The following is a 27,476-nucleotide window of genomic DNA, read 5'->3' as shown; positions in this document are numbered from 1 at the left end:
AGAAGAATAAAACATTTGCACTAAATATCACTTCGACCTTTATTGGAGGTTTATATGATTTTTTTAAACTTTATTTCTTTATTTTTTTCCAACAACCTTAAATTTGGCTTTTAGTTACAATATACTATGCCTAATATTCTATGTCAGATTAACATGAGCGCTGTTGAATCATCCATGTAACAGCCATATTATTAGTCAGTGTGCGAGTTTATTTGAGTTCATAGTAGCCCATACAGTATGTAGGTTTTGAATGCTGTAGGTCGAAGCAGAAGCTTTCTCAGAGTCTCTTTGTGTTTCACCATGAAGGCGTCTCCAAACTGTGGCCCATCACCTTTGCTACAAGTCCTTTACATTTAAAAAAAAAAACCCAAACAATTCCTTATCGCTCATCTCGTCACACTCTGGATTGTTTGCATGGCGTCAGCAGTCCAGGGTCAAAGTGGGTGGTGGGTGGAGTCTCACAATGGCACCCCGTCCGAGAGGTCAGAGTGGGTGGAGCCGTAGCTGCTGAGAGTGATCTCTGTGACGACTGGTGGGGTGGGGTTCTTAGTAACCTGTTTTTTTTTTTAAGATTAAAAACAAGCAATAATAATTAGTGACATCATCATGGACACCAAAGAGAATAGAGTTAGCTTAGAAAGTAACACAATATATCTGTTCCTTCATACTGAGCTATAGACATGAGCACTATTTAGTATCTACGTACGTAACACAGTGACAATATCTTTATCTATATATTATCCGTTTTTAATAAATAGTAAGAAATAATTTCCAGCTTCCTGTTACAATTCCACAATCAAAAGTCTGGAGACGTGGAATAGACATTGATACAAAGGAGGGGAAGTGAATCCAGTATTAGGCATATTGGGTGAAAATTCAGTCCAAATTACTTAAAACTGCTCTCACTGAATTCAGAAATGAATGTGGAACAACATACTTTTTACAGAATTAAAATATGCATATCCGTTCTTGAGATATTACAAATCAAAGATTGAAGAAACGGCTTAATTTTTTAGAAACCTGCTGTAATATTCTGTATGAGGATCACATGGTCCAAAATGGGCCTCATTAACCAATGAGATCAAATGTTTTTTTTCTGAATAATGTTTCTATTTTTCAAGATATTTACGTGGAAATTGGCAGCACAACGATGGTTAGATACTAAATACAAAGTTTGAAAAATTAGTAAAAACCAATTATGCAAATTAGGATTTCATTAGTATTAATTATGCTAATTAGGTACAAGATTAAATCGGTACACTCAATAAAAAAGTAATAAAAGATTATTTGTAATCCCCTCTTTGTGCTCTGCAGGCCTTTGTATTTCTCAAAAGTCAGGCCTACTAGTGTTTATATGAAAGAAAATATATATGTTATTTACCAGCTGGGAAGTCCGTATCGTGAAATACTGTGACCGAGGCCTTGAAAGTACTGAGCGAGGCCCTCTGGGCCGAGGTCACGGTATTTCACCATACAGACCGACCTTCTCATCTCATCTCATTATCTCTAGCCGCTTTATCCTGTTCTACAGGGTCACAGGCAAGCTGGAGCCTATCCCAGCTGACTACGGGCAAAAAGCGGGGTACATCCTGGACAAGTCGCCAGGTCATCACAGGGCTGACACATAGACACAGACAACCATTCACACCCACATTCACACCTACGGTCAATTTAGAGTCACCAGTTAACCTAACCTGCATGTCTTTGGACTGTGGGGGAAACCGGAGCACCCGGAGGAAACCCATGCGGACACGGGGAGAACATGCAAACTCCGCACAGAAAGGCCCTCGCCGGCCACGGGGCTCGGACTAGCGACAGCACTAACCACTACACCACCGTGCCGCCCCCGGACCGACCTTAAGCTGGTAAATAATTTTTTTTTTTTCTTTACCAAATTCTAACAGAAAACAAGAGCGCCCGAAAGGGAAAACCGAGCCAAGACGCCATTTTGAATCCTCAATCACGGCTGTAATTTAAATGGCTTCCTCCTCGGTATACAAGTGCACTTCCATGGCAGGAAAAAAAACTACATTTTGCCGCCTATGTAGTCCCCTATTTATACAAAATTGAGTCATTCAGGATTCAGCCATGTTTTTGCTCTGTGTTTTTGCTCAACCAAAGTTATACAGTATTATGACCTTTATATTGCATAAATAAAACCATTTGGTGAAACTTTGAAGAAGAGATTGTACTGGTTTAAAGTTTTTACCTAACGTAATATTATGTATGAGGATAACATGGTCCAAAATGGGCCTCATTAACTAATGAGATCAAACTGTTAGCAAGTTACAGGTTTTTAGCTTTCTCCTGAAATGTTTTCTTTTATTTCTTCTTCCTCAGGGTAGTAAAACTCGCTTTCGCTGTGAACACTGTCGTTATCGCTGTCCATGCTGTAAAATTAATGCTATTCTCCTGAGAAATGCTGGCAAAAATTAAGATTTTTGATAATCTTATAAATAAATCTTATTAAAAAAAGATAAATGTTGACAAAAAATGCTACTATATTTGTTGTTGTTGTGAACGAGCGAGTCGCCAGAGGTCCGTAACCGGGGTCCGTACCGTAGGATACGGACCCACTCGCCAGCCACTCAGAGCGCAGGATTTGGACTGCGAAAAAAATAAAAATGATTATTTCGATTAATATTCACAGTTTTCAAGGCGAACCTTGAAAATACTGTGTGATCCACATCCAATAAACAATTCATATTAACTGAACTGAACTTGACACTCGCGTTTCTAACTTCCATTTTTTTTAAATATCATTCTGACCACTAAGATCTCAATATTTTTCATCAAAACAACTACAGTTATATTCTAAAATAGTTATTACCTCTGCCAAGGAGGTTATGTTTTCAGTAGCGTTGGTTTGTTTGTTAGCAACATTACGGAAAAAGTTATGAACGGATTGCTCTGAAATTTTTTCCAGAGGTGTGACTGGGCACAAGTAACAATCCATTAAATTTTGGTGGTGATCCGGATCACCTTCTGGATCCTGGATATTTTTTTTAAGGATTCTTGGCGGAGGTCTGCGCTCTCTGAGTGCTTTTCTAGTTTATTTATAGTTATGAATCATTTTGACTTGAAAAAAATAAGTAGGTAAAGCTATGAAAACTCACTTCAAAGTCTCCCGTGAATCATAACATCAAAACTAGCAGACGGAAAATTTTGCCGAATCCTTCATCAGAAACAGTGGGCGCGAGAGAACATCCCTATAAAAGTTATCTGATGGATATTCACGAGTAATCCAGTCTGAAACTGATCAGAAGAAAGAGAGAGAGCCTGAGCGCTTTCCCGTGACTCAAAAAGAAAAGAAAAGCACCGGCAGTTTCCCGACGTCATGCGAGCAGAGTGTTTTTAATCTGTTGTACCGACTTCGACCTGCCGTTACTCCGAAAGTACTGAACAGATCTTAACCAGATACATTTATTTGGAAAGCAGAGGTTATAAGCTTTTTAATGACAGTATTCACAATAGAAAATATTCAATAGTTAAGCAATAACAGATTTGGAAACTTAGATGAGCGTCTGCATGGAAAATTTTCACAGCACGGGCTGCGAGCGTCTGATACCAGTATTCCAAGATGTCGCCGTCAATAACATTGCTACTCAAACTACAGGAAGAAGGCTGCATGTGGAAATGTGTTGACATCATAAACCCTGTTGAGTTTGTGGACACCTGACCATCACACCCATATGTGGTTCTTCCCCACACTAATCCCAAAAAGTTTAAAGCGCACTATTGAATACAATGTCTTTGTATGCTGTAGTTTACAATTACAACTCCCCTTCCCTGGAACTAACAGGCCCAAACCTGTTCCAGCATAACAATGCAGAAAGAGAGCTCCATGAAGACACGGTTTGCCAAAGTTTGAGTGGAAGAACCTGAGTATCCTGAACGGACCCCTGACCTCAACCCCACTGAACATCTTTGGGATGAACTGGAATACCAACTGCACCCTAGACATCACTAATACTCACTAATGGCTGAATGAGCACCAATCCCCAGAGCCACACCCCAAAATCTAGTAGAAACCCTTCCCAGAAGAGTGGAGGTTACTATAGCAACAGAGGGGGGCTAAATCTGGAATGGGATGTTCAACAAGCACAAAGGAGTCTGACGGTCCAGTGTCCACATGCTTTTGGCTGTACAGTGATGTAACACAAGGAAGAAGAAGAATTGCTAATTTTGTTCTAGAGAGAAATGAGACTCAGGTCGAACCTTTGAGGACACACCTCATTTGTAGCAACCATTCATAATCTTGGTCTCATAGTACATTTGTTCTGGAGCCATGTGTGCATCACCATGAGGAAACTCGTACGTTTTCTTTCATTTCAATTTCAAGTTCATGGATGCGAGCTGAGCATCATCTCTGCATGAAGTCCCACCACTCCAACCCACATCAGTTTGCGTTTTTATGTTTATCTGAATGGTTTTATCTCAACCAATTGACACTTGAGGTCAGATACAGTTTAAGCATCTTGGAAGAGTAAGAACCCAACCATGGCTGCTTTGCAAAACTGGGATTTGATCTCACCACCTTCTGATCGTTGGCCCAAAGTATTAACCACATCAACCACTCTCATGTTCACTGTTTGTGCTTCAAGGTCTGAAGTTTCTACTTACATCATCAAACTTCTTTCCACTGTAGACCTCATGCTTATCGATAAACGTCAACATGATCCAATCACAGATGATGGAGCACTAATAGAGAAAGGGGTGTGGTGTGGTGGGGGAGTCGGGTAATGAAAGATCAGTTCTCACCACAAAAGCCTGTATATGATTTCATAATCCTTTTGTCAAAACAAAAGTCAATACTTACTATTCCCACTGAGGTCATCGCTGTTACCGCATTGATGATGGTTGGGATGAGGCTAAATTTTCCTGCCTGGAAAAAGACACCATTTTTCAAATGTAACTAATGGAGGCAGTGCAATCTTATAAAAATTGCAGATGAAAGCAGCCTTAAACGATTATTCATTATCATAAAACACTTAGTGGTGTGCTTTTATAGGAAAATCATCAGTGATAGGGTTGTGTTTTGTGGCCTGATGTGAAATGTAGTTTTTGTTCTCAACCCATTTCATCTCATTACCTCTAGCCGCTTTATCCTGTTCTACAGGGTCGCAGGCAAGCTGGAGCCTATCCCAGCTGACTACGGGCGAAAGGCGGGGTACACCCTGGACAAGTCGCCAGGTCATCACAGGGCTGACACATAGACACAGACAACCATTCACACTCACATTCACACCTACGGTCAATTTAGAGTCACCAGTTAACCTAACCTGCATGTCTTTGGACTGTGGGGGAAACCGGAGCACCCGGAGGAAACCCACGCGGACACGGGGAGAACATGCAAACTCCGCACAGAAAGGCCCTCGCCAGCCACGGGGCTCGAACCTGGACCTTCTTGCTGTGAGGTGACAGCGCTAACCACTACACCACCGTGCCACCCGTTCTCAACCCAAAGTTGATTATTTTCCTACAACAGCACATCTGTAAGGATTTTATTCTTCTTATACCACAGCAATTTGTTGACACTATTAAAGAATGACACATTGTTTGTTTTATCCCTTTCTTCTTCCTTGCATTAGTCCCACATGGGTGCAGGGTCCACAGCTCAGCTCAGCTTACTTACTCCTATCAAAGACATCCTCTGGTTTTGCTTTTGTTAGACTTTAGGTCCTCCTTTATTGAGTCAGCCCATCTCTTTTTGGGTCTTCCACGTGGCCGCTTGCCTGGAATGTCCAGTGCTGTTGCAGATTTTGCCACTGCTCCATCTGAGCTTCACGTGATATGGCCATACCACTGGAGGTGCCACTCTCTCATCTTTGCAGTGATTGGAACCACCTGCATTTTCCTACGGACTTCCACATGGTATTTTCCACATGGTCTAATAGAGAGAGTCCTTGAGACCAGCATAGCAATTTCATCTCCATGGCATGTAGACTTTGCTCATGTTTTACAGTGACTGGCCAACATTCGCAGCCATATAGTGGTACTGGGCGTACCACGGTCTTATATACTTTCGCTTTCAAATTGGTCGGCATCCTGCTGTAACAAAGTACACCTGTTACCTTTCACCATCTCAGCCAGGCAGCATTTACACGGGCTTTGGTATCTTGGAGGGTATATCCATCCATCCATCCATCCATCCATTATCCATAGCCGCTTATCCTTTGCAGGGTCGCAGGCAAGCTGGAGCCTATCCCAGCTGACTATAGGCGAGAGGCGGGGTACACCCTGGACAAGTCACCAGGTCATCACAGGGTAGATACACAGGGACAAACAACCATTCACACTCACATTCACACTTACGGTCAATTTAGAGACACCAGTTAACCTAACCTGCATGTCTTTGGACTGTGGGGGAAACCGGAGCACCCGGAGGAAACCCACGCGGACACGGGGAGAACATGCAAACCCCACACAGAAAAGCCCCCATCGGCCGCTGGGCTTGAACCCAGAACCTTCTTGCTGTGAGGTGATAGTGCTAACCACTACACCACTGTGCCTCCTGGAGGGTATCTCCATCCTCACAAAAGACAGAACCCAGATATTTGAACTGGGTGACTTTGGGAAGATCCTGCCTACCAGCCTATCTTTTTCTCTCTCGATGTTAATAAGATAAAAAAGAATGCACAAAGTCCTCTGTCCTGAAGGCTTTCCTGTGTTGGAAAATTTCAAGTTGCAGATTTAGCTCGGAATGTTACATAGCGCTGACACTGGAGACTCCTTCCATTAATGTTAAACAAACAGAAAACTTCACCATATCAATAATTATGCGATAATTTATGCAGAGCTTCCACACACGTCCATGTGAATTTGCTGTTACTATGGAAACAATCGAGGGTTGAAACGATCACATTAATATTAACCCCTTGCAACTGAAACTACTGTCAGGGCTGCTGTTTTAGGAAATGAATCGATACAGTATGACCAATCAGATTTGAGAATTCGGCAGTGCTGTGGTATAATAACATAACTTTCTTTGTATGGGATATAATGCAGCTTTACAGGGTTTCAAGGAGAGTAAATCACAAACGCAACAATAATATAAACAGCCAAATAATATACCAGGAGAGAAATATAAACACTACCGACTTAAGTTATCTGGAGTTAAGCTTTTCATGATAATTAACTACCTCTGCCAAGGAGGTCATGTTTTCGGTGTGTTTTGTTCGTAAGCCGGATTGCGCAAAAACCACTGACCCGATTTCCATAAAACTTAGTGGAAGGGTGTAGCATGGAATCCTAGTCATGAGGCAGATCCATAAATGGATTTTTACTTTTCACGATACAGCATTTGCCACAAATCTTAAAATCCAGTTAATGGCAGTAAAGTTCGATTGGGAAAAACATAACCGATGTAGAAATACGATAACTCCATATCACAATCCACATTCAGGGGTATCAATAATCCTCCGGGATACACATGTAGACACATAATTCTAATACTTCTGGAAATATATCCAGCACACGGGCGATTGCGCTAAGACAGCGAGGGAGGCTCAGCCTCCTCTAAAAATGACGAACATCGTGTAGGATGAATTGTGCTAGGCTTATGTTATAGCTGACCTTATAACATTGCTATTTCAGATCCAGAATCATAGAAATATATGTGCTCAACCCAACTACAGTGCGACATCATTCCGTTATAACTTTCCCCAGTTCGCCTAATGTGTGCGTGAGTTTTTCCCCCTCGTGACAGCGCGATGCAGCCCAGCCTCAGTGGACTTCAATGGCATTTGGGAGCTATGCGCTTTTCAATCTCAAAATGCAAGACGATTATTGGCCAAATACTGCGAAAACGCCCGCCCACGGAGTCTCACGGACTCCCAGCCTCAATGGACTTCAACGGCATTTGGGAGCTCTGCGCTTTTCAATCTCAAAATGCAAGACGGTTATTGGACAAATACTGCGAAAATGCCCGCCCACGGACTCCGAGCCTCACATGGGAGGGACATGGCAATTTCCGCAAGGAGACTGGTGATTGGTGAAAGCGGCCGAATATTTTCTTTGATTGACAGCTCATTTCAACTATAGACAGGCAGCGGTACAGTGTTGCCAGATTGGGCGGTTTCCTGCCGAATTAAGTGCATTTTGGCGGGTTTTGAACATATTTTGGGCTGGATAACGTCAGCAGTATCTGGCAACATCAGTTCAGTCCCATGCAGATTCGCAAGTGCTGTGGTGTATTGTAAGAGCTCAGCTTACATTTCGATTTCATTCATTACATACGGTTTCTACCAGCTTTTTTAGTTTGTATATATTTTCATTGTAAATAAAGTGTAAATATAGTGTTGTCAAGTTTGCTATCTTAGTTCCAGAAATTTCGTTTATTTGAGTGACTGAACTTGAACTTGAGGGGGCTAGTCAGCTAGCAAGAAAGCTGCGCACGGAGGCCAAGCATTGCTGATTTAATTTTGGCGAAGCCATTTGCCAGTCTTCCTTTTGAGGAAAAAATTAAAATTAAAGAGCAGGGTAGACCAACGCCTCAAATTGACTTGGTGAAAAAGGTCGGGAATAATACTCGTTCCTTTCAGCTCTCCTGGTACGAGAAAGTGAATTGGCTAACAGCAAGTGACCCACATCAACAACAGTAAATAGGCTACTTTAGTAATATGTCATGGATGGACCAAAAATATAGAATCTATTTAAAATGTTTATGCTGAGTATATTATATTGGAATATATGTTTTTCTGGATATGAATTAAACACCGCTACAATTTGGAAAACATTTTTAAACAAAAACACAGCCGAGGTCAATTTTTAAACAACATGCCACAATTTTAAAATATAAAATGTTAAAATATACACACCCCCAACACCACCATCATGCATATTGGACAGTAGGCTAATGGGCCAAAAGAACCTGTTATTTCACAGTTTATGACCCTGCTAACAATCAGCCAGATCAGAGGCAAGAGTATGGGTGAAATTGATGTGTTTTTTCTTTTTAAAATCTGGAAATATCGTAACCGACCAGCCTCCCCTGTTTGAAAGACTACCAGCCGCCACTGCTCCAGACATATAAAGTGATTACAGTTACAGATCTCACAGAAGACTCGACTATTGTCCTTGGCGGAGGTCCGCGCTCTCCGAGTGCCTTCTAGTTGTTCGAGCGATAACTAGTTCACTTTAGTGTTAAGGTGTGTATAATGAAGACCTTATAAACAGCCATCAAATAAAGTGTTCTCAGTAATCTGATCTTACATGTCCATGTACGATGACATCCAAACGAATCCCAAACGCTTTTATAAGTGATCTGTATTCCACTCCGTCCTTGTAGTAGTACTTGGCAAACCTGGACAAAAAAATATTAAGAACGAATCCCTAAACAAGGTTCAGTGACAAAATGTATCTCACAGACTGCAGATAGTGAAGTCATACAAATCAAATGTTTAAAGAATATTAGGAGTTCTTATACCTGTAGTGGTAACCCGAGCTGGTCAGGGTTTTCCTGAGGTCCAACCTCCGAAACGAGTAAGTAGGAATGCATTTCGATGGATCGACGTCAAAGTCGCAGTTCCAGTTAATAAACGCGCCGATCACCCCACCCTGGAGAAGAGGCAAAGCGTTTTAGTAATACAGATGCACTGAATTTCAGAAAAACTGATATGTCACTAATAACAGGAACTAACTTGTTTTGCGGACATTGTTTTACAACATTGAATGTAACTATGAATTAATAAAAAAATATGAAATTATTCTTCAAAAATTGTAATCAGTGAGTGTGGTCTAGGGCGGCATGGTGGTGTAGTGGTTAGCGCTGTCGCCTCACAGCAAGAAGGTCCGGGTTCGAGCCCCGTGGCCGGCGAGGGCCTTTCTGTGTGGAGTTTGCATGTTCTCCCCGTGTCCGTGTGGGTTTCCTCCGGGTGCTCCGGTTTCCCCCACAATCCAAAGACATGCAGGTTAGGTTAACTGGTGACTCTAAATTGAGCGTAGGTGTGAATGTGAGTGTGAATGGTTGTCTGTGTCTATGTGTCAGCCCTGTGATGACCTGGCGACTTGTCCAGGGTGTACCCCGCCTTTCGCCCGTAGTCAGCTGGGATAGGCTCCAGCTCGCCTGCGACCCTGTAGAACAGGATAAAGCGGCTACAGATAATGAGATGAGATGAGAATGTGGTCTAAGAAGAATCAAACATTTCAGCATAATCAGCTTTGCGGTGATGACTCTGCTTCACTTCGAGTCACATCACATCCCTACAGTTGTTGAGTTTCATATAACTGCCCCTCCTGGGGGCGTCGTGGTTCAGGTGGATAAGGCGCCATACCATAAATCCGGGCGACCCGGGTTCGATTCCGGCCCGAGGTCATTTCCCGATCCCTCCCCGTCTCTCTCTCTCCCGCTCATTTCCTGTCTCTACACTGTTCTATCCAATAAAGGTGCAAAAAGCCCAAAAAATATCTTTTAAAAAAAAAAAATAACTGCCCCTCCTCTACCACAAGTTAGCTCCTGTTATCGCATACACTCACCGGCCACTTTATTAGGAACACCCATCCACCTGCTGTTTTAGGCCGTTATCTAATCGTCCGATCCCTTGATGCATAACATCACGCAGATACAATCAAAAGTTTCAGTTAATGTTCACGATGTTCAAACATCAGAACGGGAAAAACTGTGATCTCAAAGAGTGACTTTCTTTCACTGTGGCATGGGTGTTGGTTTGAGCCAGATGGACTGGTTGGAATATTTCAGAATCACACAACAGGGGAAAGGCCTAAACCATGACCTAAAGGTTAGAGAAGCTGCTTTAGGACCAAAAGGTCACTGGTTTGATTCCCTGGACCAGCAGGAAAGGCTGAAGTGCACTTGAGTACGGCACCTAACCCCCAACTGCTCCCCAGGCTGCTCTTGGTATGTTGTACGTCAATTTGGATAAGAGTGTCTGCTATAAATGCCCTTAATGTAATGTAACAGTCTCTAGAGTTTCCACAGAATGGTGGAAAAACATTGGGTTGAGTGAGCGACAGTTCTGTGGTTGGAAACAAAGGCCTTGTTGATAAGAGAGGTCAGAGGAAAATGGACAGATTGGTTTGAGCTTTTTTTCCAGGAAGGCTATAGCAACTCATATAATCACTCTTTACAACCGTGTTGAGCAGAAACGCATCTCAGCATGCAACAGAAAACAGAAGAACACATTGGATTCCAGTCCTGCAGCCAAGAACAGGGATCTTAGAATCAAGAACAAGTTCCTATTAAAGTGGCCGGTGAGTGTATGCTACAGCAGCTAGATGTAACCAGTTGTTCCATGTTAAGTAAAGACATTTATTTGATTTGTTAAATTGCCTTTTATAAGCAACTCCAATTAATTGCTTGAATTAATTTTACGGCGGCATGGTGGTGTAGTGGTTAGCGCTGTCGCCTCACAGCAAGAAGGTCCTGGGTTCGAGCCCCGTGGCCGGCGAGGGCCTTTCTGTGTGGAGTTTGCATGTTCTCCCCGTGTCCGTGTGGGTTTCCTCCGGGTGCTCCGGTTTCCCCCACAGTCCAAAGACATGCAGGTTAGGTTAACTGGTGGCTCTTGACCGTAGGTGTGAATGGTTGTCTGTGTCTATGTGTCAGCCCTGTGATGACCTGGCGACTTGTCCAGGGTGTACCCTGCCTTTCGCCCATAGTCAGCTGGGATAGGCTCCAGCTTGCCTGCGACCCTGTAGAACAGGATAAAGCGGCTACAGATAATGAGATGAGATGAGATATATATCCGTCTTGTACTATATCAGTGCTAACTCACAGTTCTGCAGAGTTCGCTGAACTTCTCTCGGGCCTGGTCAGCGATGTAGCCGAGTCTGAACACAGGGCAGTACGGGTTGGTCTCGGGGTGGTAATGACACCGCAGGAGCTTCTTCGGCTTCTTTGGTTTGATGTTCACCCTTAATTGACAGACGTAGTTTATTTTTTTACCCTTGAAACTGTTTTCATGGACGTTGCTCAGACGGTACAAACATGCGCACATACAGCATACAGTATAAGACAGGATGTCGAGTGCATTTATAATTCAGTGGTGGTTCTGGGGAAGCCGCTGTCTCTGTAATGCTTGGACCCCTCTGGCGCTAAAAATAAGGAATCTACCCTATCACTTTTTACTCAACACAGTGATGGTGTTAGATGCTGAAAAATGGCTGTGAAAATCAGTGAATCGTGTAAAAGTCACATCAAAACAAACGACTACATGTGAAAAATTTGTGCAAGAGCGCATCAAAATCTACGCAGTACAGTTCATGTAAGTCGAAGGGGGTGTTTCCTGTGTAAAGAATTAATCAAGAGACACCTCAGAAGCAGTTTTGAACAGTTTGTCATTTTCTGTGTGTAAATTACCTTATTATGGAGTTGTTTTTCCTTGCTTACTTCCAGACATTTCATATTTATAAGTAAAGTGCATTATGTGTGTAAATTCAGAGTGGATATATACACTTTATCAGGAACACCCGTACATCCACCTGCTGCTTGATGCGGCTCTCTAATCAGCATAAAATCATACAGATACAAATCAAGAGCCTCAGCTAATGTTCACTTTAAGCATCAGAACGGGAACAATTGTGATCTCAAAGTGTGACTTTCTTTCACTGTGGCATGGGTGTTGGTTTGAGCCAGGTGGACTGGTTTGATTCGAGTATTTCCAAAACTGCTGATCTCGTGGGGTTTTCACACACAAACAACAGTCTCTGGAGTTTACACAGAATGGTGCGAAAAACAAAAAACACTGAGTTGAGTGAGCGACGGTTCTGTGGTTGGAAACAAACGCCTTGTTGATAAGAGAGCTCAGAGGAAAATGGTCAGCTTGGTTTGAGTTTTTTTTGCCAGGAAGGATATAGTAACTCATATAATCACTCTTTACAACCGTGTTGAGCAGAAAAGCATCTCAGCATTGCAGCAGAAAATGATATTGGGTTCCATTGCTGCAGCCAAGGACAGGGATTTTATGGCCCGGTCACACCGCCCGAACTTTGCTGGAGCGTTCCTTGAACGGTAGGGAGGGGGGGTCGAATTTCGACAACGCTCGTCACCGCGCACAAAATGGGAAAAAAATCAAAAACACGGGCGTTGGCTTAGCGGTGCACCGCTGAAGCCGGCGTTGCTTTAGCGTTGGTTTAGCGGTAGCGAGCGTTGGTTTAGCGGTGACGCGAGCGTTGGTATAGCGGCGTTCTGCACATGCGGGCTTTGGCTCGGCGGGGGTATAAAGTTGGTTTAGCACCAATCATAGCAAGTCTCTCAGCATCCATGGTGATATAGTTTTACTGTAACTTTGAGCAAATTCGATATAGATGAGGTCTGAACTCAACGGCAGCTCGATTCCAAATGAGCTCCTGGTCCATTTCTCCCTGTATTTATAGCCAAATTCTAGTCCCGCTCCGACACCTCTATACCAACGCCAAACCAAAGTTCATCGCCGCCATGGATAGCTGCTTCAACGCCCGACACCGTTCCAGCAACCCCGTGTCCGCTCGTAAAACGCTTACAACCGCTCCACCAAAGTTTGTGCAACGTTTAATCGCCGCCCGGGCAACGCTGGCGAAGCAGCGGTGGTCCAGCGTTCAAGATTTCTGCGTTGGCCTAGCGGACCCAAGCGTCCACGAACTTGCGTCTAGCGGTGCCAAACTTTGACTGGGCGTTGGTGGAGCGGGAGTGAACTTTGCCGGGGCGGAAAATTGCCCCCTCCTCACCGCTCGCAATATTTTGTGCAGCTCAAAACTTTCGGAGCGGTAGGAGGGCCCCTCGAGAAACATCAGCGGTGGCCGAGTGTATACGGCGTTGCTTTAACGGGGGCCAACTTTTGTTAAACGGTGGTGAACGGTTACGAGCGGTGATGAATTTTTTTCAACGCTCCAGGAACGCTCCAGCAAAGTTCGGGCGGTGTGACCGGGGCCTTAGAATTAAAAACAAGTTCCTATTAAAGTGGCCGGTGAGTGTACAATGGAGATTCTTTTATTAAGTATGCAGAAGAGGGTGGATAGCATTTTTCTGTTGTGATGTAACAATTTGAAAAGATGTGATTGGCTGTTTTCATGTGGGCGTATCACATGTTAGCCTTCACGTTCACTGCTTGGTAGTTGGCGTATAACATTGGAGAGCTGGCTGATGGGTGGGAATTTCCTTAGCGAAGACCACATGGAGACCCACCTGAGCACTTTGAACTTTGGGAAATGGATGGCGTTCCGTATGAAGACTGTGAAGTTGATGGCTTCTTCCAGTGGTGGCTCTCTGTGGGTTAAAAAGGAAGCGCAGACTTATTAAACTGGCTTGGTTTGTTTGTTTGCTTGTTTTTAACCATACACAGCTGGATTTATTAGCATTAATGATGTAATTACCTCTCTGCAGCAACCTCCTCGATCGGGCACCAGCTTTTGATCTCGCAGGTTTTAAAGGTGTAGTTGTAGTAAGGCACACAGTGTCCTGTTCTCTGACCTGTGATGAAAGAAGACGGTTATTGCAACATTACACTATTAGAAAGAAGGGTTCCTTGGAAGTTCTTGAGATAGGTGAAGGGTCTTAGTTTTCTGTAAAAGATTGCATCTTTTATGGAAATAGAATTGATTTTGGGATAAGCATAAAGCTACATAGAAATTGGACAAAGTATTATTTAAATAATATTGGCTGGCGTTGAGTGGTATATCAGATATATTCCATTCAGCTTGGATGATATTGAATGAGTCAAAGACGAGTAGCTGAATGGAATATATCTGATACAGTGGGGCAAAAAAAGTATTTAGTCAGTCACCAATTGTGCAAGTTCTCCCACTTAAAAAGATGAGAGAGGCCTGTAATTTTCATCATAGGTACACTTCAACTATGAGAGACAGAATGAGAAAAAAAAAATCCAGAAAATCACATTGTCTGATTTTTAAAGAATTTATTTGCAAATTATGGTGGAAAATAAGTATTTGGTCAATAACAAAAGTTCATCTCAATACTTTGTTATATACCCTTTGTTGGCAGTGACAGAGGCCAAACGTTTTCTGTAAGTCTTCACAAGGTTTTCACACACTGTTGCTGGTATTTTGGCCCATTCCTCCATGCAGATCTCCTCTAGAGCAGTGATGTTTTGGGGCTGTCGCTGGGCAACACGGACTTTCAACTCCCTCCAAAGATTTTCTATGGGGTTGAGATCTGGAGACTGGCTAGGCCACTCCAGGACCTTGAAATGCTTCTTACGAAGCCACTCCTTCGTTGCCCGGGCGGTGTGTTTGGGATCATTGTCATGCTGAAAGACCCAGCCACGTTTCATCTTCAATGCCCTTGCTGATGGAAGGAGGTTTTCACTCAAAATCTCACGATACATGGCCCCATTCATTCTTTCCTTTACACGGATCAGTCGTCCTGGTCCTTTTGCAGAAATTGCTCCTGTCATTCTGCCTAGAGCCCTGCACTCCCACAGGACCCGCGGGACCCGATGCAAAGCAGTCCGGCGCGGGACAAATTTTGAAAGCTTATTGCAGGCGTGGGCGGGAGGGGGAGGTGATAAGCTGCAGTCCCGCTAACTAAAAATGTGTTTAAAATAAAATTTATAAATTATTAATTTATGTCTATCATATATAATTTGTGCTGGATATTTTATTTGGCATTAATAAAAACATTTTAAGATGCCTAAATTTGCGGATGTGGTCTAATCTCGCGTACGTTTCCGATTCCTTTCCGCTCTTCCGTGTTTGAGATCTCCGATCATGGCAGAAGAGCAGAGCTCCTCTAGTGAAGCTCACAGTGCTTCAGAAGTAAGTGCTGCTTTAAATGTGAGGAGTGACATATAAGCTATGTGCAATGTACAATATTCTTAATCTCCACTGTAGATTTTGGTAGGTGTGTTGGGTATCTCTGTAAAGCCTCAGCTGCGCATGCCGCCTGGCAACGCGCACCCTCGCTATGTGCGCTAGGTGAAGGATCGGTCAGTGGAGAGCTCAGCTAAGCTCAGCATGTTTAATTCCCCAAGCCAATGACAAGAACATTTGTGAGAAATAACGTGAACGTCTGCATCATGCGGGATTTGCGGGCGGGAGCGGGACTGAAAATCATAATTCTTAATCTTTCGATTACGTTCATTATGTCTTATATTGAATATTGTTAGTTTTTTCTTTTTTTTTTCAGACATCTAATTTTTTAGGTTTGTTTACCTGACATGTTTCGACGTACGACTGTCGTCTTCCTCAGAGTGTCACCGGATGTTATTGGTGACGCATCTTTTATCAGCTGATGTTTCCGAAGGCGTGGCCTTCCTGTCTGGATTGACAGGTCGGTCACGCCTTCTACTGTCAGTTCGTCCCCTGCAAGACGGCACTCCAGGTATGGGAGAGCATGTATGCTCCCTCATCTCGGTTGATGGTCCTCGGGCTTCGCTTACGGATCTCTATGGCCTCCCTGATCCAGCGCTGATGTTTATTATCTTCTGTGCGGATGACTCTGGCATTCCCCCAGTCCATAATAATTCTTGGCGGGAGCGGGACTGCACAATGCGGGAGCGGGCGGGAGCGGGACTGAAAATTCTGTCACGCGCAGACCTCTAATTCTGCCGGTTTGTTTACATTCTAAGCAGAAATGATTTTGTCATATGTTTTGTAGAAAGTTTTTATTTATTGAATTTGCAAAAAAATTTAAAAAATAATAATCTGTTTCTCAAAATCCAGTGAATGTGGATAGAATAAAACAGTTATTCCACTCAATCTCGTCATACATGGATTAGAGACAACTCGGTGCTACGCGCCTCACCGGCTATCAGCTCATGTACGACTCGATTTTGTGGAATAACTGTTTTATATATAATCTTCAATTTTATTTTTTATTGAATTATTCAGTCCTTGTTTAGTTCTCGAATCCTCACCATGGCTGTCGAAGTCCAGCTCACCCGGGTTACAATCAGCATCAGAGGTACAGTTTGCATTTGGGATGCTGAAATGCTGAATAAACAAACACACAAATCAGCAAGTCGTGTCAGAGCTCATGAGTGGTGCGTTCAGGGATTATCATCACACAAAGCAGAGGTTATATCATTATATACAGGACAAGGTTTCATTTGCAGAACATCTGCCTGGTTCCTTGTTTGCAAAGTGACCTAATGACAGCATTAATGTATTGACTTAACGTAAGTGTGTGTTTACCTCAGCACATGTGCCCTGTGTCTGATCGTGTGTCACCTCCCTCCTCAGTATCGTACTGATGACATCACCACCCTGGGAAGTAAATACAGAGACGTCTGAGAGCAGAACAAGAACCCATGTGTCCCATTAATTCATGTTTTCAGATTTAAAGTATAAAAACTGTATCTGTATCGGGTTCTGATGTAGGTTTTACTGACCACAAGTTGATTGAGCGTTGTCTCAGTGCGCCTTCTTCTAAACTTCCTCTGCGTTCTGCTGTCTCTTTCCGTAATCTTTCTTCTATTGATGTGCATTCTTTCTCTGCCTCGCTCCTCCCTTCTTTTTGTAAATTTGCTGAGGTTTCCTCCCCTGATGATCCAGTTTCTATTTACAGTAATACTATATCTAACACACTTAATACTTTCACTCCCCTTAAAACTAGACAGGTCTCCGCAAATCGCGCCTCTCCTTGGTTCACCTCTGAGCTTAGGGCCATGAAGGCCAAAGGAAGGCGGCTAGAGCGCCTTTATAAGAAAACTGGCCTTACTATTCATCTTTCACTCTTCTCTGAAGACATCGCAAAGTATAAGGATGCTCTTAACCCTTTGATGCAAAACATGGGTCAAAAGTGACCCGGCTGAGTTTTTAATCTTCTATATCTTTGCAATAAATTAATTCCATCATTCAGTATTCAAGGTATTCATCAGTTAACTTGTTTTTGATCATCATACATCCTTATTTTATTTTTTCCTTTCTTAATTTTTGAATAAAAACCCTTTTTGTATCACTACCCTTCTAATGCACAACATGGGTCAAAAACGACCTGCATTCATTTTCCAGGTTATTTCATGTATGGCTGAGTGTTTCTATGATCTACTTTTGAAATAAATTTATTTTGTCATTTACTTTTCCAAATATGCAGTAAATATCTTGTTTTTGTTTCGCACAAATCATCATTTTTATTTTTCCTTTCTTAAGTTATGAACAAGCACAGCTTTTGTAATTCTACATCAAGTTTACACACATGGGTCAGAACCGACCCGCATGCATTTACTCCAGCGTTTGGTGGGAACTGTGAATTGTGCTTGTGTCAGACATTTCACAGCTCAGCACAGCGCCCTTTGCCCATCTAATACATGGAAGTAATGTTTTTCAATTGTTCTAACATTACCTTAGAAAAAAATTGATTATGTTTAGGTTCCCTTGAGAGTGAGTAGATTACTTGTCAGAAAGTTACGAGTAATTACTATTAGCTACCGAGCTGTCGACATATTCTACTTTAGTTAGCTAATTTTATTGTAGCTGGCTTAGCTAACTACATAGTTAATAAATAAATAACTGGCCCCATTCACTGCTAAAGTAATGACGAAACAAATTATTATTATAGTATTAAGACATTTAATTTTAAATCACACTTGGATGACCCATGTGTAGTAATATAAAAAGTATTTTTGTTCGTAAAGTAGGAAAGAAAAAATTAAATTAATGATTTGTGGTAATTAAAAACAAGATATTTAAAGAATACTTGGAATATTCGATCATAAAATAAATTGATTTCAAAAGATAGAGCAAAGAAAAACTCAGTCAGCATGAAATAACCTGGAAAATGAATGCGGGTCATTTTTGACCCATGTTGTGCATTAGAAGGGGTGTGCATATGTTTTGCATCAAAGGGTTAATGCTGCCTGATCCTCCTACTACGCTAACATCATTAAGAGTGGCAATCATAGACCCAAAACTCTGTTTAATACAATAAATAAACTTCTTCAGCCTCCTTCCTCAACCATTCCCAGCTCCCCTGCTCAGTGTCAGGCTTTTTTTTGGATTTTTTCAAGGATAAAATTGTCAGTATTTACCAACACTTTCATTCTGAAATTCATTCTTCTGTCTCGCAAGTAGCTCTTTCTCATAAAGCTGACTGCTGTCTCTCTGCTTTCTCTCCTGTTGATTCTTCTAAAGTATCGGAAATCATGACTAAGTCCTCCTCCTCCTCATGTCTGTTGGACCCGGCACCCATTGCACTTCTTAAATCCTGTGTATCCGCTATCTCCCCTTATATTGCTCATATGATTAATCAGTGTTTTGCTTTAGGCACTGTTCCCATCTCCCTCAAAATTGCTTCTGTTACACCAATACTAAAGAAACCTGGTCTAGATTCTCTTTCACTGTCCAATTACAGACCCATTTCAAATCTCCCTTTCCTAGCTAAAGTAACAGAGCGAGTTGTGGCCTCTCAGCTTCATACTTTCCTTGCTCGTAATGGTCTCTATGAACCCTTGCAGTCAGGCTTTCGCAATCTGCACAGCACTGAATCTGCTCTCTTAAGAGTTGTTAATGACCTCCTGCTCTCAACTGATGCTGGTCATCTCAGTGTCCTTGTTCTCTTGGACCTCACAGCTGCCTTTGACACTGTACATCATGAGAGACTCATTTCCAGACTATCTTCTTTTGGTATTACTGGCTTAGCTTTAGCCTGGTTTCAGTCATATCTAGCAAACAGGCAACAGTTTATCTCTATTGGTGTTCATAAATCATCCACTGCTACTGTTGCTCAAGGTGTGCCTCAGGGTTCTGTCCTTGGTCCCCTTCTTTTTATATTATATGTTTCTCCTATAGGCCAGATTATTCGTAACCATGGCCTTAACTTTCATTGTTATGCTGATGACATTCAAATCTACATCACTATCACCCCTTCCATAGCCTCTGTTCAGCTGCTAAGGACTTGCGTCACTGACCTTAAGCAATGGTTGCATAAGAACTGCCTTAAACTTAATGCTGGCAAAACGGAGGTTCTATTAGTAGGTACCAAAAGACAGGTTCTGAACTTCTCCAGTTTTACTATTGATGTTGGTGGTGTGTCTATTCGTCCTTCCCAAGTTATAAAAAACCTTGGAGTTCTCTTTGACTCCACCCTTACGTTTGAACCCCATCTTAAACTAATTACTAATGGCCCTTTTCCACTACCCTTTTTCAGCTCACTTCAGCTCGCTTCAGCCCGACACGGCTCGTGTTTCAACTACCTCAGAGCAGCACGACTCAGCTCGCTTCAGCCCTGCTTAGCACCCAAAACTCGCACGGTTTTGGAGTGGGGCTGAAGCGAGCCAAACCGAGCCGAGTGGGGCTAGGGGCGTGAGGAGACACTCCCCTGTGCACTGATTGGTGAGGAGGAGTGTCCTCACATGCCCACACACGCCCCGCGAGCACACTGGGATCTGTAAACCCGGAAGAAGAAGAATTACGAATTACGAGAATTTCTGAAGCCATATTATGCGCCTCGCCTCATCTATACGCTCTTGCCAGTATCTGTCCGCGTTGTCGGTGACAACAAGCCACAGCACCAAGACCAGCAACACTAACGACTCCATGTCCTCCATGTTTATTGTTTACTATCCGGGTCGTGAGACTACCGCTTAAAAGATCACTGATGTCACTGTTTGCGCCGCCTAACAACATCACGTGACGTCCACCCAATGTGTCCACCCACTTCCAGCCAGCACGGTTCAGCGCGGTTGTAGTCGAAATGCAACTCCAACAGCCCCACTCAGCTCGACTCAGCCCAACTCAGCCGCGTTGGTAGTGGAAAAGCGGCATATGAATGCTTTCTACACACACATACATACATCTCATCGTTCATTAACACACTGAACTCAGGGACTGCACATCTCACTTTACCTCGCTCATTTGCACTATTCCACACTACCTCATCTTTTTTTTTTTTTAAGATTATTTTTTTGGGCTTTTTCCACCTTTATTAGATAGGACAGTGTAGAGACAGGAAATGAGTGGGAGAGAGATGGGGAGGGATCGGGAAATGACCTCGGGTCGGAATCGAACCCGTCCCCAGATTTATGGTATGGCGCCTTGTCCACCTGAGCCACGACGCCCCCCGCACTACCTCAGCTTAACAGCTGCTAGTTTGTTTATACTGCTTATTTCATGTTTACCTGATATACCTCAAGTGCCCTTGACTGTTTGTTTATTTGCACCAATTTACGTGTGTGTGTGTGTGTGTGTATATATGTATGTATATATGAGTGTTTAGTCTACGTCTAGTTCTTATCTAGAGTGTTTATACTGTTTATATTGTCTGTTTGAGTGTTTAGTCTGTGTGTAGTTCTTATCTAGTGTTTACACTGTTTATATTGTCTGAGTGTTTGGTCTATGTCTAGTTCTTATCTAGTGTTTATACTGTTTATTTATACTGTTTATATTGTTTCTCTGAGTGTTTAGTCTATGTCTAGTTCTTATCTAGAGTGTTTATACTGTTTATATTGTTTGTTTGTTTGTTTTTTCAATTATTCTATTTTTATTTTTATTTATTGCATTGCCTGTTTGCACCGTGGGTCAGAGAGGACTGAAATTTCATCTGTGCTGTATGTCGAGCATGTATAGCATATTTGACAATAAAGTTGGCTTGACTTGACTTGATAGCAAAAAGAACTAACGTTAGAACTGAATCGTTTTGACTCCTTTCGATTCCTTTTGCACTTGCCAGTGTGTGTGTTGTGTCTTTTGTCCTCTCTCACCTCAGACGGCTTGGCGTACTCGGTCGTATCCCGAATGTTGCCTTCCAGTATGGCCACGCCTCTCATCTCGGTGTAGACGGAGCTCTCTGGACGATCCTCTGTTTCCTGATATGCCTTCTGACTGATGAACACATACCTGCAAAGAAACGCAGACAGTAAGTCAGGAGCTAAACACCTGAGGATGTGATGTTATTGGAAAAATAATGTAATGAAGCCCGAAGAGATAATTTTCCAACAGTATCGCATCACATCTATAATACATGAAGTGTTTTATTCCTCTTGTACCATGCAAATTGCAAACGATTCGGTTTTTCTATTAATTAAAAAATGACATCACAATATTTTTCTGTAACCATTTATAATTATGGAAAAACCCATGAATTATGACAAGTTATCACTTACAGTGTAGCAGCTACATCACTTTTTTCTCTCTTTAGAAAAAGAAGCCTTTATTTGTCACATACACTTTAGAGCACGGTGAAATTCTTTCTCTGTATTTAACCCATCTGAAGCAGTGAACACACACACACACGCAGAGCAGTGGGCATTAGGTGTCTTGCTCAAGGCAAGGGAGGGCATGCTATTTATTCACTCCCACCCACCCACACATTTTCCTGCTGGTCCAGGGAATCGAACTGGCAACCTTTTGGTCCCAAGGCCGCTTCTCCAACCTTTAGGTTCAAATTATCACCTAACCTAAAGCTTAACTTTTCTTTCTTGAAGTAAGCAGTAAGATGAAAAGACAAAAAAAAAAGTAACTTCTTGTGTTACAGAGAAACCTGAAAATGTCAACAATTCTGTCCTGAAGACTTTCCTGTGGTGGAAAACTTCCTGAATCACTGACACTGGAGACTCCTTCCTTAAATACCATATAAACGTCTCCTTACAGAAAGTGTCACTGTTGAAGAGCAACGTTTTGTTTTCTATTGTTGTTGTTGTTGTTGTTTGTCTCAGATTATGTGGCGTGTCTGCTGTCCCTGTTTAAACTGTTACTATGGAAATGACACACATTAGACCTTAGAGTGCATTCATATCAACCTGTGATTTTTATAATAGCTGGAACTTCAGTCAGAGCTGCTGTTATAAAGAATTAGTATAAATACGGAGGTGACGATAGAAAATCGTGCACTGATTGGTCGAGAAATTCGGACTATTTCTCGATAATCACCTCGAGCGACTCGGCAAAATGGCGGCCGATCGCTTCATCACCATAAGTGAGGAAGAATTACAAATGATGAAAGAAAACGCTGTTCCTAAAAGCACTAAAGATGCTACGAAGTTTGGTCTAAAACTATTCAAAGGTAAGGTGGGGTTGTGATTTATTTTATCGATTTCAAAACAAAGTATTTTATGTGACCCGGCGTAGATAAGTGACACAAGTCTGTCTGCGCCGCACCGTTATTACATTAGCATGACGCTTTTGAAGATTGAAATAAATTGTTTTTTTTAATATGATTTTTAAATTATTTTTTTAAATAATCACCTGTACATTTATACTCAAATAATTATCCACCTCAGGCTCAGTGAATATCAGTGAATAATAATCTCAACTTCAACTCTGTTATTATTCACCGATATTCACTGAACCTGAGGCGAACAACTGTTAATTAATCAACACCTTCTGACCAATTACTGTAGATTTGAGAATTCAGCAGTGTTGTGGTGGCGTTAAAAATCTGAGCCTGAGTCTGGACCTCGTTCATCAAGAAGTTTTTCGGAAATCATTCACAAGAACTTGAAAATCCAGTTCGTTCTAGAAAAGTTCATATCCTATAAGAGCTCCTGAGTTCATGGGAAAAAAGGTGACACACACTAACTTTACTTCAAAATGTATAAATGTTGATGAGTTGCTGTGATGTGAGATAGGATTCCACTGATCAGTGGTGTGTTTTATGTACACATGAGAATGGAATCAAGATTTGTGCCACTCAGTCATTTCATATTAATGATAAGTAAGTAAATACGTAAATAAGTACATAAGTAAGCATGTAAGTATGTACATGAGTAAGTAATTAAGTACGTAAGTAAGCACGTAAGTAAGCAAGCAAGTACAAAAGTAAGTACATACGTCAGTAAATAAGTGCTTAAGTCAGTATGTAAGTAAGTACATAAAGAAGTATGTAAGTAAGTATGTAAGTACGTAAGTATGTAAGTAAGCACATAAGTAAGTATGTACATATCTAAGCACATAAGTAAGCACATAAGTAAGTAGGTAAATAAGTAAGCAGATAAGTAAGTAACTCGGTAAGTAAATAAGGAGTAAATAAGCACATAAGTACATAAGTAAGTAGGTAAGTAAGTACGTACATATGTAAACACAAGTAGGTAAGCATGTAAGTAAGCACTAAGTAAGTAGGTAAGTAAGTACGTAAGTAAGCAGTAAATAAGCAGATAAGTAAGTAGTAAGTAAGCACATAAGTAAGTGGGTAAGTAAGTAAGTAGTAAGTAAGCACATAAGTAAATAACTAGGTAAGTACATAAGTAAGTAGGTAAGTATGTACATATGTAAACACATAATTAAGTAGGTAAGTATGTAAGTAAGCACATAAGTAAGTAAGTACGTAAGTAAGTAGTAAGTAAGCACATAAGTAAGTAGGTAAGTAAGTAAGCAGATAAGTAAGTAAGTAAGTAGTAAGTAAGCACATAAGTAAATAAGTAGGTAAGTACATAAGTAAGTACGTAAGTAAGCACATAAGTAAGTAAGTAAGTAGTAAGTAAGCACATAAGTAAGTAGGTAAGTAAGTAAGCAGATAAGTAAGTAAGTGGGTAAGTAAGTAGTAAGTAAGCACATAAGTAAATAAGTAGGTAAGTACATAAGTAAGTACGTAAGTAAGCACATCAGTAGGTAAGTAAGTAGTAAGTAAGCACATAAGTAATGAAGTAAGTAGGTAAGTAAGTACGTACATATGTAAACACATAATTAAGTAAGTAAGTATGTAAGTATGTATGTATGTAAATTAGTGCTGTCAAGCGATTAAAATATTTAATCGCGATTAATGTCGCGACTGTCATAGTTAACTCGCGATTAATCGCAATTTAATCGCACATTTTTGTCACATGAAAAACCATTGTAATTCTCTTATCAGCATAAAAAAGTGAATGGGCTTACCAATGTTTTTTTTTTTTTTTTAATTGCAGAGCATAACACGTCTTGTTACAGCCACTGCAAAGTCGGGCTGGAGCCGCCGATGGGAAAACGAAACCTAAGCCGAGCACCGTGGCTCTTCGTCCTGAGGCTAGCACGCCCTGCCTGCGCTGGTTCTTTAGGGGGAGGGCAGAGGACTCTGGCTGTGCGGGGCATTACAGTCTAGCTGCTATCGTTTTTCTAAGCAAAGTCTCTGTTCCAAGTTCCTGGCAGTTTCAAAAGCTTATGAAAAACCTACATCATGTCACGGAACGTTAATCTCACGATAAAAAAATTATTGCCGTTAAAATTGAGTCAAGTTAACGCGATAATAACGCGACATTTTTGACAGCACTAATGTAAATACATAAGTACATTAAGTGAGCCTTATAATAACTAAGTAAGTAAGTACGTAAATAAGTAATCCAAAGCAAATCCAGAAATTTCGACAAATAACCCAAGACGTTCAATTAAGACAAAAAGAATGGTGCCCTATAATCAGAATCAGGGGTTGTTGTGCGACATGTTGCAGTGGCTGAGCTGCGTTACTGCAAAATATTAGCACACACAACATTCTGCTTTATTATTATTATTATTATTATTATTATTTATTTTTTGTTGTTTTCAGCTCTGTGTGTGAGCTTTGCCTTTTATGGAGTTTGTGGTACAATGTCTCATTCTTGAATAAATAAATAAATAAATACAAACAATAACTGTGATTTATGATCAGAAGAATGATCAGAAAAACTATTTCACACAAACGCCTCCAACACAAAAATGGCAAAGAGGCCTTATTTTAAGAGATCAATATTTTATCTGTCGTATGGAATATTTTATTCCTGACCTGCATAAACACACACTGCACGGCCATTCGACTGAAAATGGAATTAATGCACTGTACAGTTTCCCTTTATTTTTGCGAGCCACCAAATAAATAACACTGAGTACTGAATAGTTGTTTGAAAAAAAAATAACAAAGACTGGTCTTTGACTTTTGTGCAATGAAGTACGGATGTAAGTATACAATACAATATACAGGACTGTTCAAAAGTCTTGGCACCCTCATTATTTTTTAGTACACATTTTAATGTTAGAGATTTTTACTTGATGACTTCTGTATTACCAAGTCAGTACAAAAACATTTTAGAGTTCCAAACGTTCGTTTTCCAGAACAGAATTAAATGTTTCAGGGGAAAAAAAAAAGTTTGTATGTCAGGAAAGAAAGCAGTGTATTATGTAAGAGACGCTTTTCACTTCTCAGACAATAAACATAATGAAGGCTGCTGGGTTTTGGTGCAAAATGAAGAAGCGAGTGTGACAGTCAAAGTGTCCAGAAGAACTGTGGCTGGTTCTGGAAGATGCTCAGTAAAACCTACAGCTCATTTCCTTCCATATAAAACTGCACTCATTGGACCTCAGACTACTATTTATTTTAAAGCAAAGGGTCGTCTTACACCAAATATTGACTTTGTTTCATTTATTATTGTTTAATGCTCCTCTTTATAGTGTCTTATAAATATAGGAACATTTAATTTTATTATTCCTGAAGGCGTCTTTGCTCTACAGTATTTCTTTGCATGTGCCTAAGACTTTTGCACAGGACTCTGTCTATATTAAGACATAAATAAGTGTCTTTAACTTGGTAAACACTACAGATACGTCTACATCTCTGAGCTTTTACCTTGTATCTCACTTCTGAGTTAAAGCCATGAGCAAAGAGCAGCACTTACTGTTAGTCTAATGGCAGTCAAAATTCAATTTTGTCTATTAAATTGCTTTCTCATCACACCATTATTTCATCTCTCGGACTAGACTTTTAGCTCAGAATTAAAGCTTGTGGTCTATGCTATTATTTAAAGTGTCACTTACCTTTTATATATCTCAGAGAGATGACTCAATAAATAAATAAAGTTGTGCTGAGGTGGTCTTAAAGGCATTAAGGTTAAACGTGTGTGTGGGGGAACAATGCTTTAATTATTCAAAGCAGGAAAACAAATAGGAATAAAAGAAAATACAGATGAAAATCAAAGTCTGAGACTGAGACTGCTTTTTTTTTTTCATTAGCAGCCCCGTCATTGTCCTTTACTTTTTTCCCCCTCCAAATAAAATATCAACCCAAACATTACTGGTCTTGGTTAATATATATATATATATATATATATATATATATATATATATATATATATATATATATATATATATATATAAACAAGAACACAAGAATGTAAAATGAATATTTTATAATATTCAATATAATATGTAGTTATATGTAGAATATAACATGTATGATGATTCATTTTAAAGTAGAATTTGTTTGGTTTTTCATTTGTAACTATGAAGATGAAAAAAACAAAAAGTATATACATGTTTTAATACTATTACACAAGTCTACCATATTCCATTACAACACACTGTAATTATCTTATAATTATATTATATATGTACAGTACATTCTATTCATATTTTATGCTTTACTATTGTACAACAACCTAACAACAGAGATATTAGAGAATATTGATCGAACACACTGATGTGGTGGATTTTCTGCACTGGACAGAAAGATATCCTGGTTACATCTCAGCAATTTATTTCACAGAAGAAAGAAGACATGCAAATATTTACCAAATGAAATATGTGATGACCAGAAGCTGTACAGATCTGTAAATGACGCCCAGTCTCCTGTTCTTCACTACCATAACCTTTGGGGTCTCATAGTCCCAGAAACTCAGGAAGAAGTCTTTAAAGAACTCCAAAAATCCCAT

General features: G+C 40.9%; 1 protein-coding gene across 1 annotated transcript; it reads right to left on the bottom strand.

Annotated features, from left to right (window-relative positions):
* Window positions 1-458: 458 nt before the first annotated feature.
* Window positions 459-27,476, bottom strand: p2rx2 (purinergic receptor P2X, ligand-gated ion channel, 2). Its single transcript, XM_060906747.1, has 12 exons — window positions 27,337-27,476; window positions 21,591-21,726; window positions 17,086-17,157; window positions 16,809-16,884; window positions 14,308-14,404; window positions 14,120-14,200; window positions 11,733-11,871; window positions 9,428-9,558; window positions 9,214-9,304; window positions 4,820-4,885; window positions 4,624-4,701; window positions 459-554 (listed from the first exon to the last, which is right to left on the bottom strand). Exons 1-12 carry the CDS (start codon window positions 27,474-27,476, stop codon window positions 459-461), a joined length of 1,203 nt encoding a protein of 400 aa, XP_060762730.1.

The sequence above is a fragment of the Neoarius graeffei genome, chromosome 24, assembly GCF_027579695.1.
Source record: "Neoarius graeffei isolate fNeoGra1 chromosome 24, fNeoGra1.pri, whole genome shotgun sequence".
NCBI lineage: Eukaryota > Metazoa > Chordata > Actinopteri > Siluriformes > Ariidae > Neoarius > Neoarius graeffei.
Note: the sequence above shows the minus strand (reverse complement) of the source record. Positions and strands in the feature narration are given on the sequence as shown.

Excerpts from the sequence above, each read along its gene's own strand:
- p2rx2 (XM_060906747.1), bottom strand. The coding sequence starts at position 27,476 with ATGGGATTTTTGGAGTTCTTTAAAGACTTCTTCCTGAGTTTCTGGGAC. Across the intron at positions 16,885-17,085 it reads CACAGGGCACATGTGCTGAG|CATTTCAGCATCCCAAATGC; the intron begins GTAAACACACAC and ends TTGTTTATTCAG. Across the intron at positions 555-4,623 it reads GTGGAAAGAAGTTTGATGAT|GTTACTAAGAACCCCACCCC; the intron begins GTAAGTAGAAAC and ends AAAAAAAAACAG.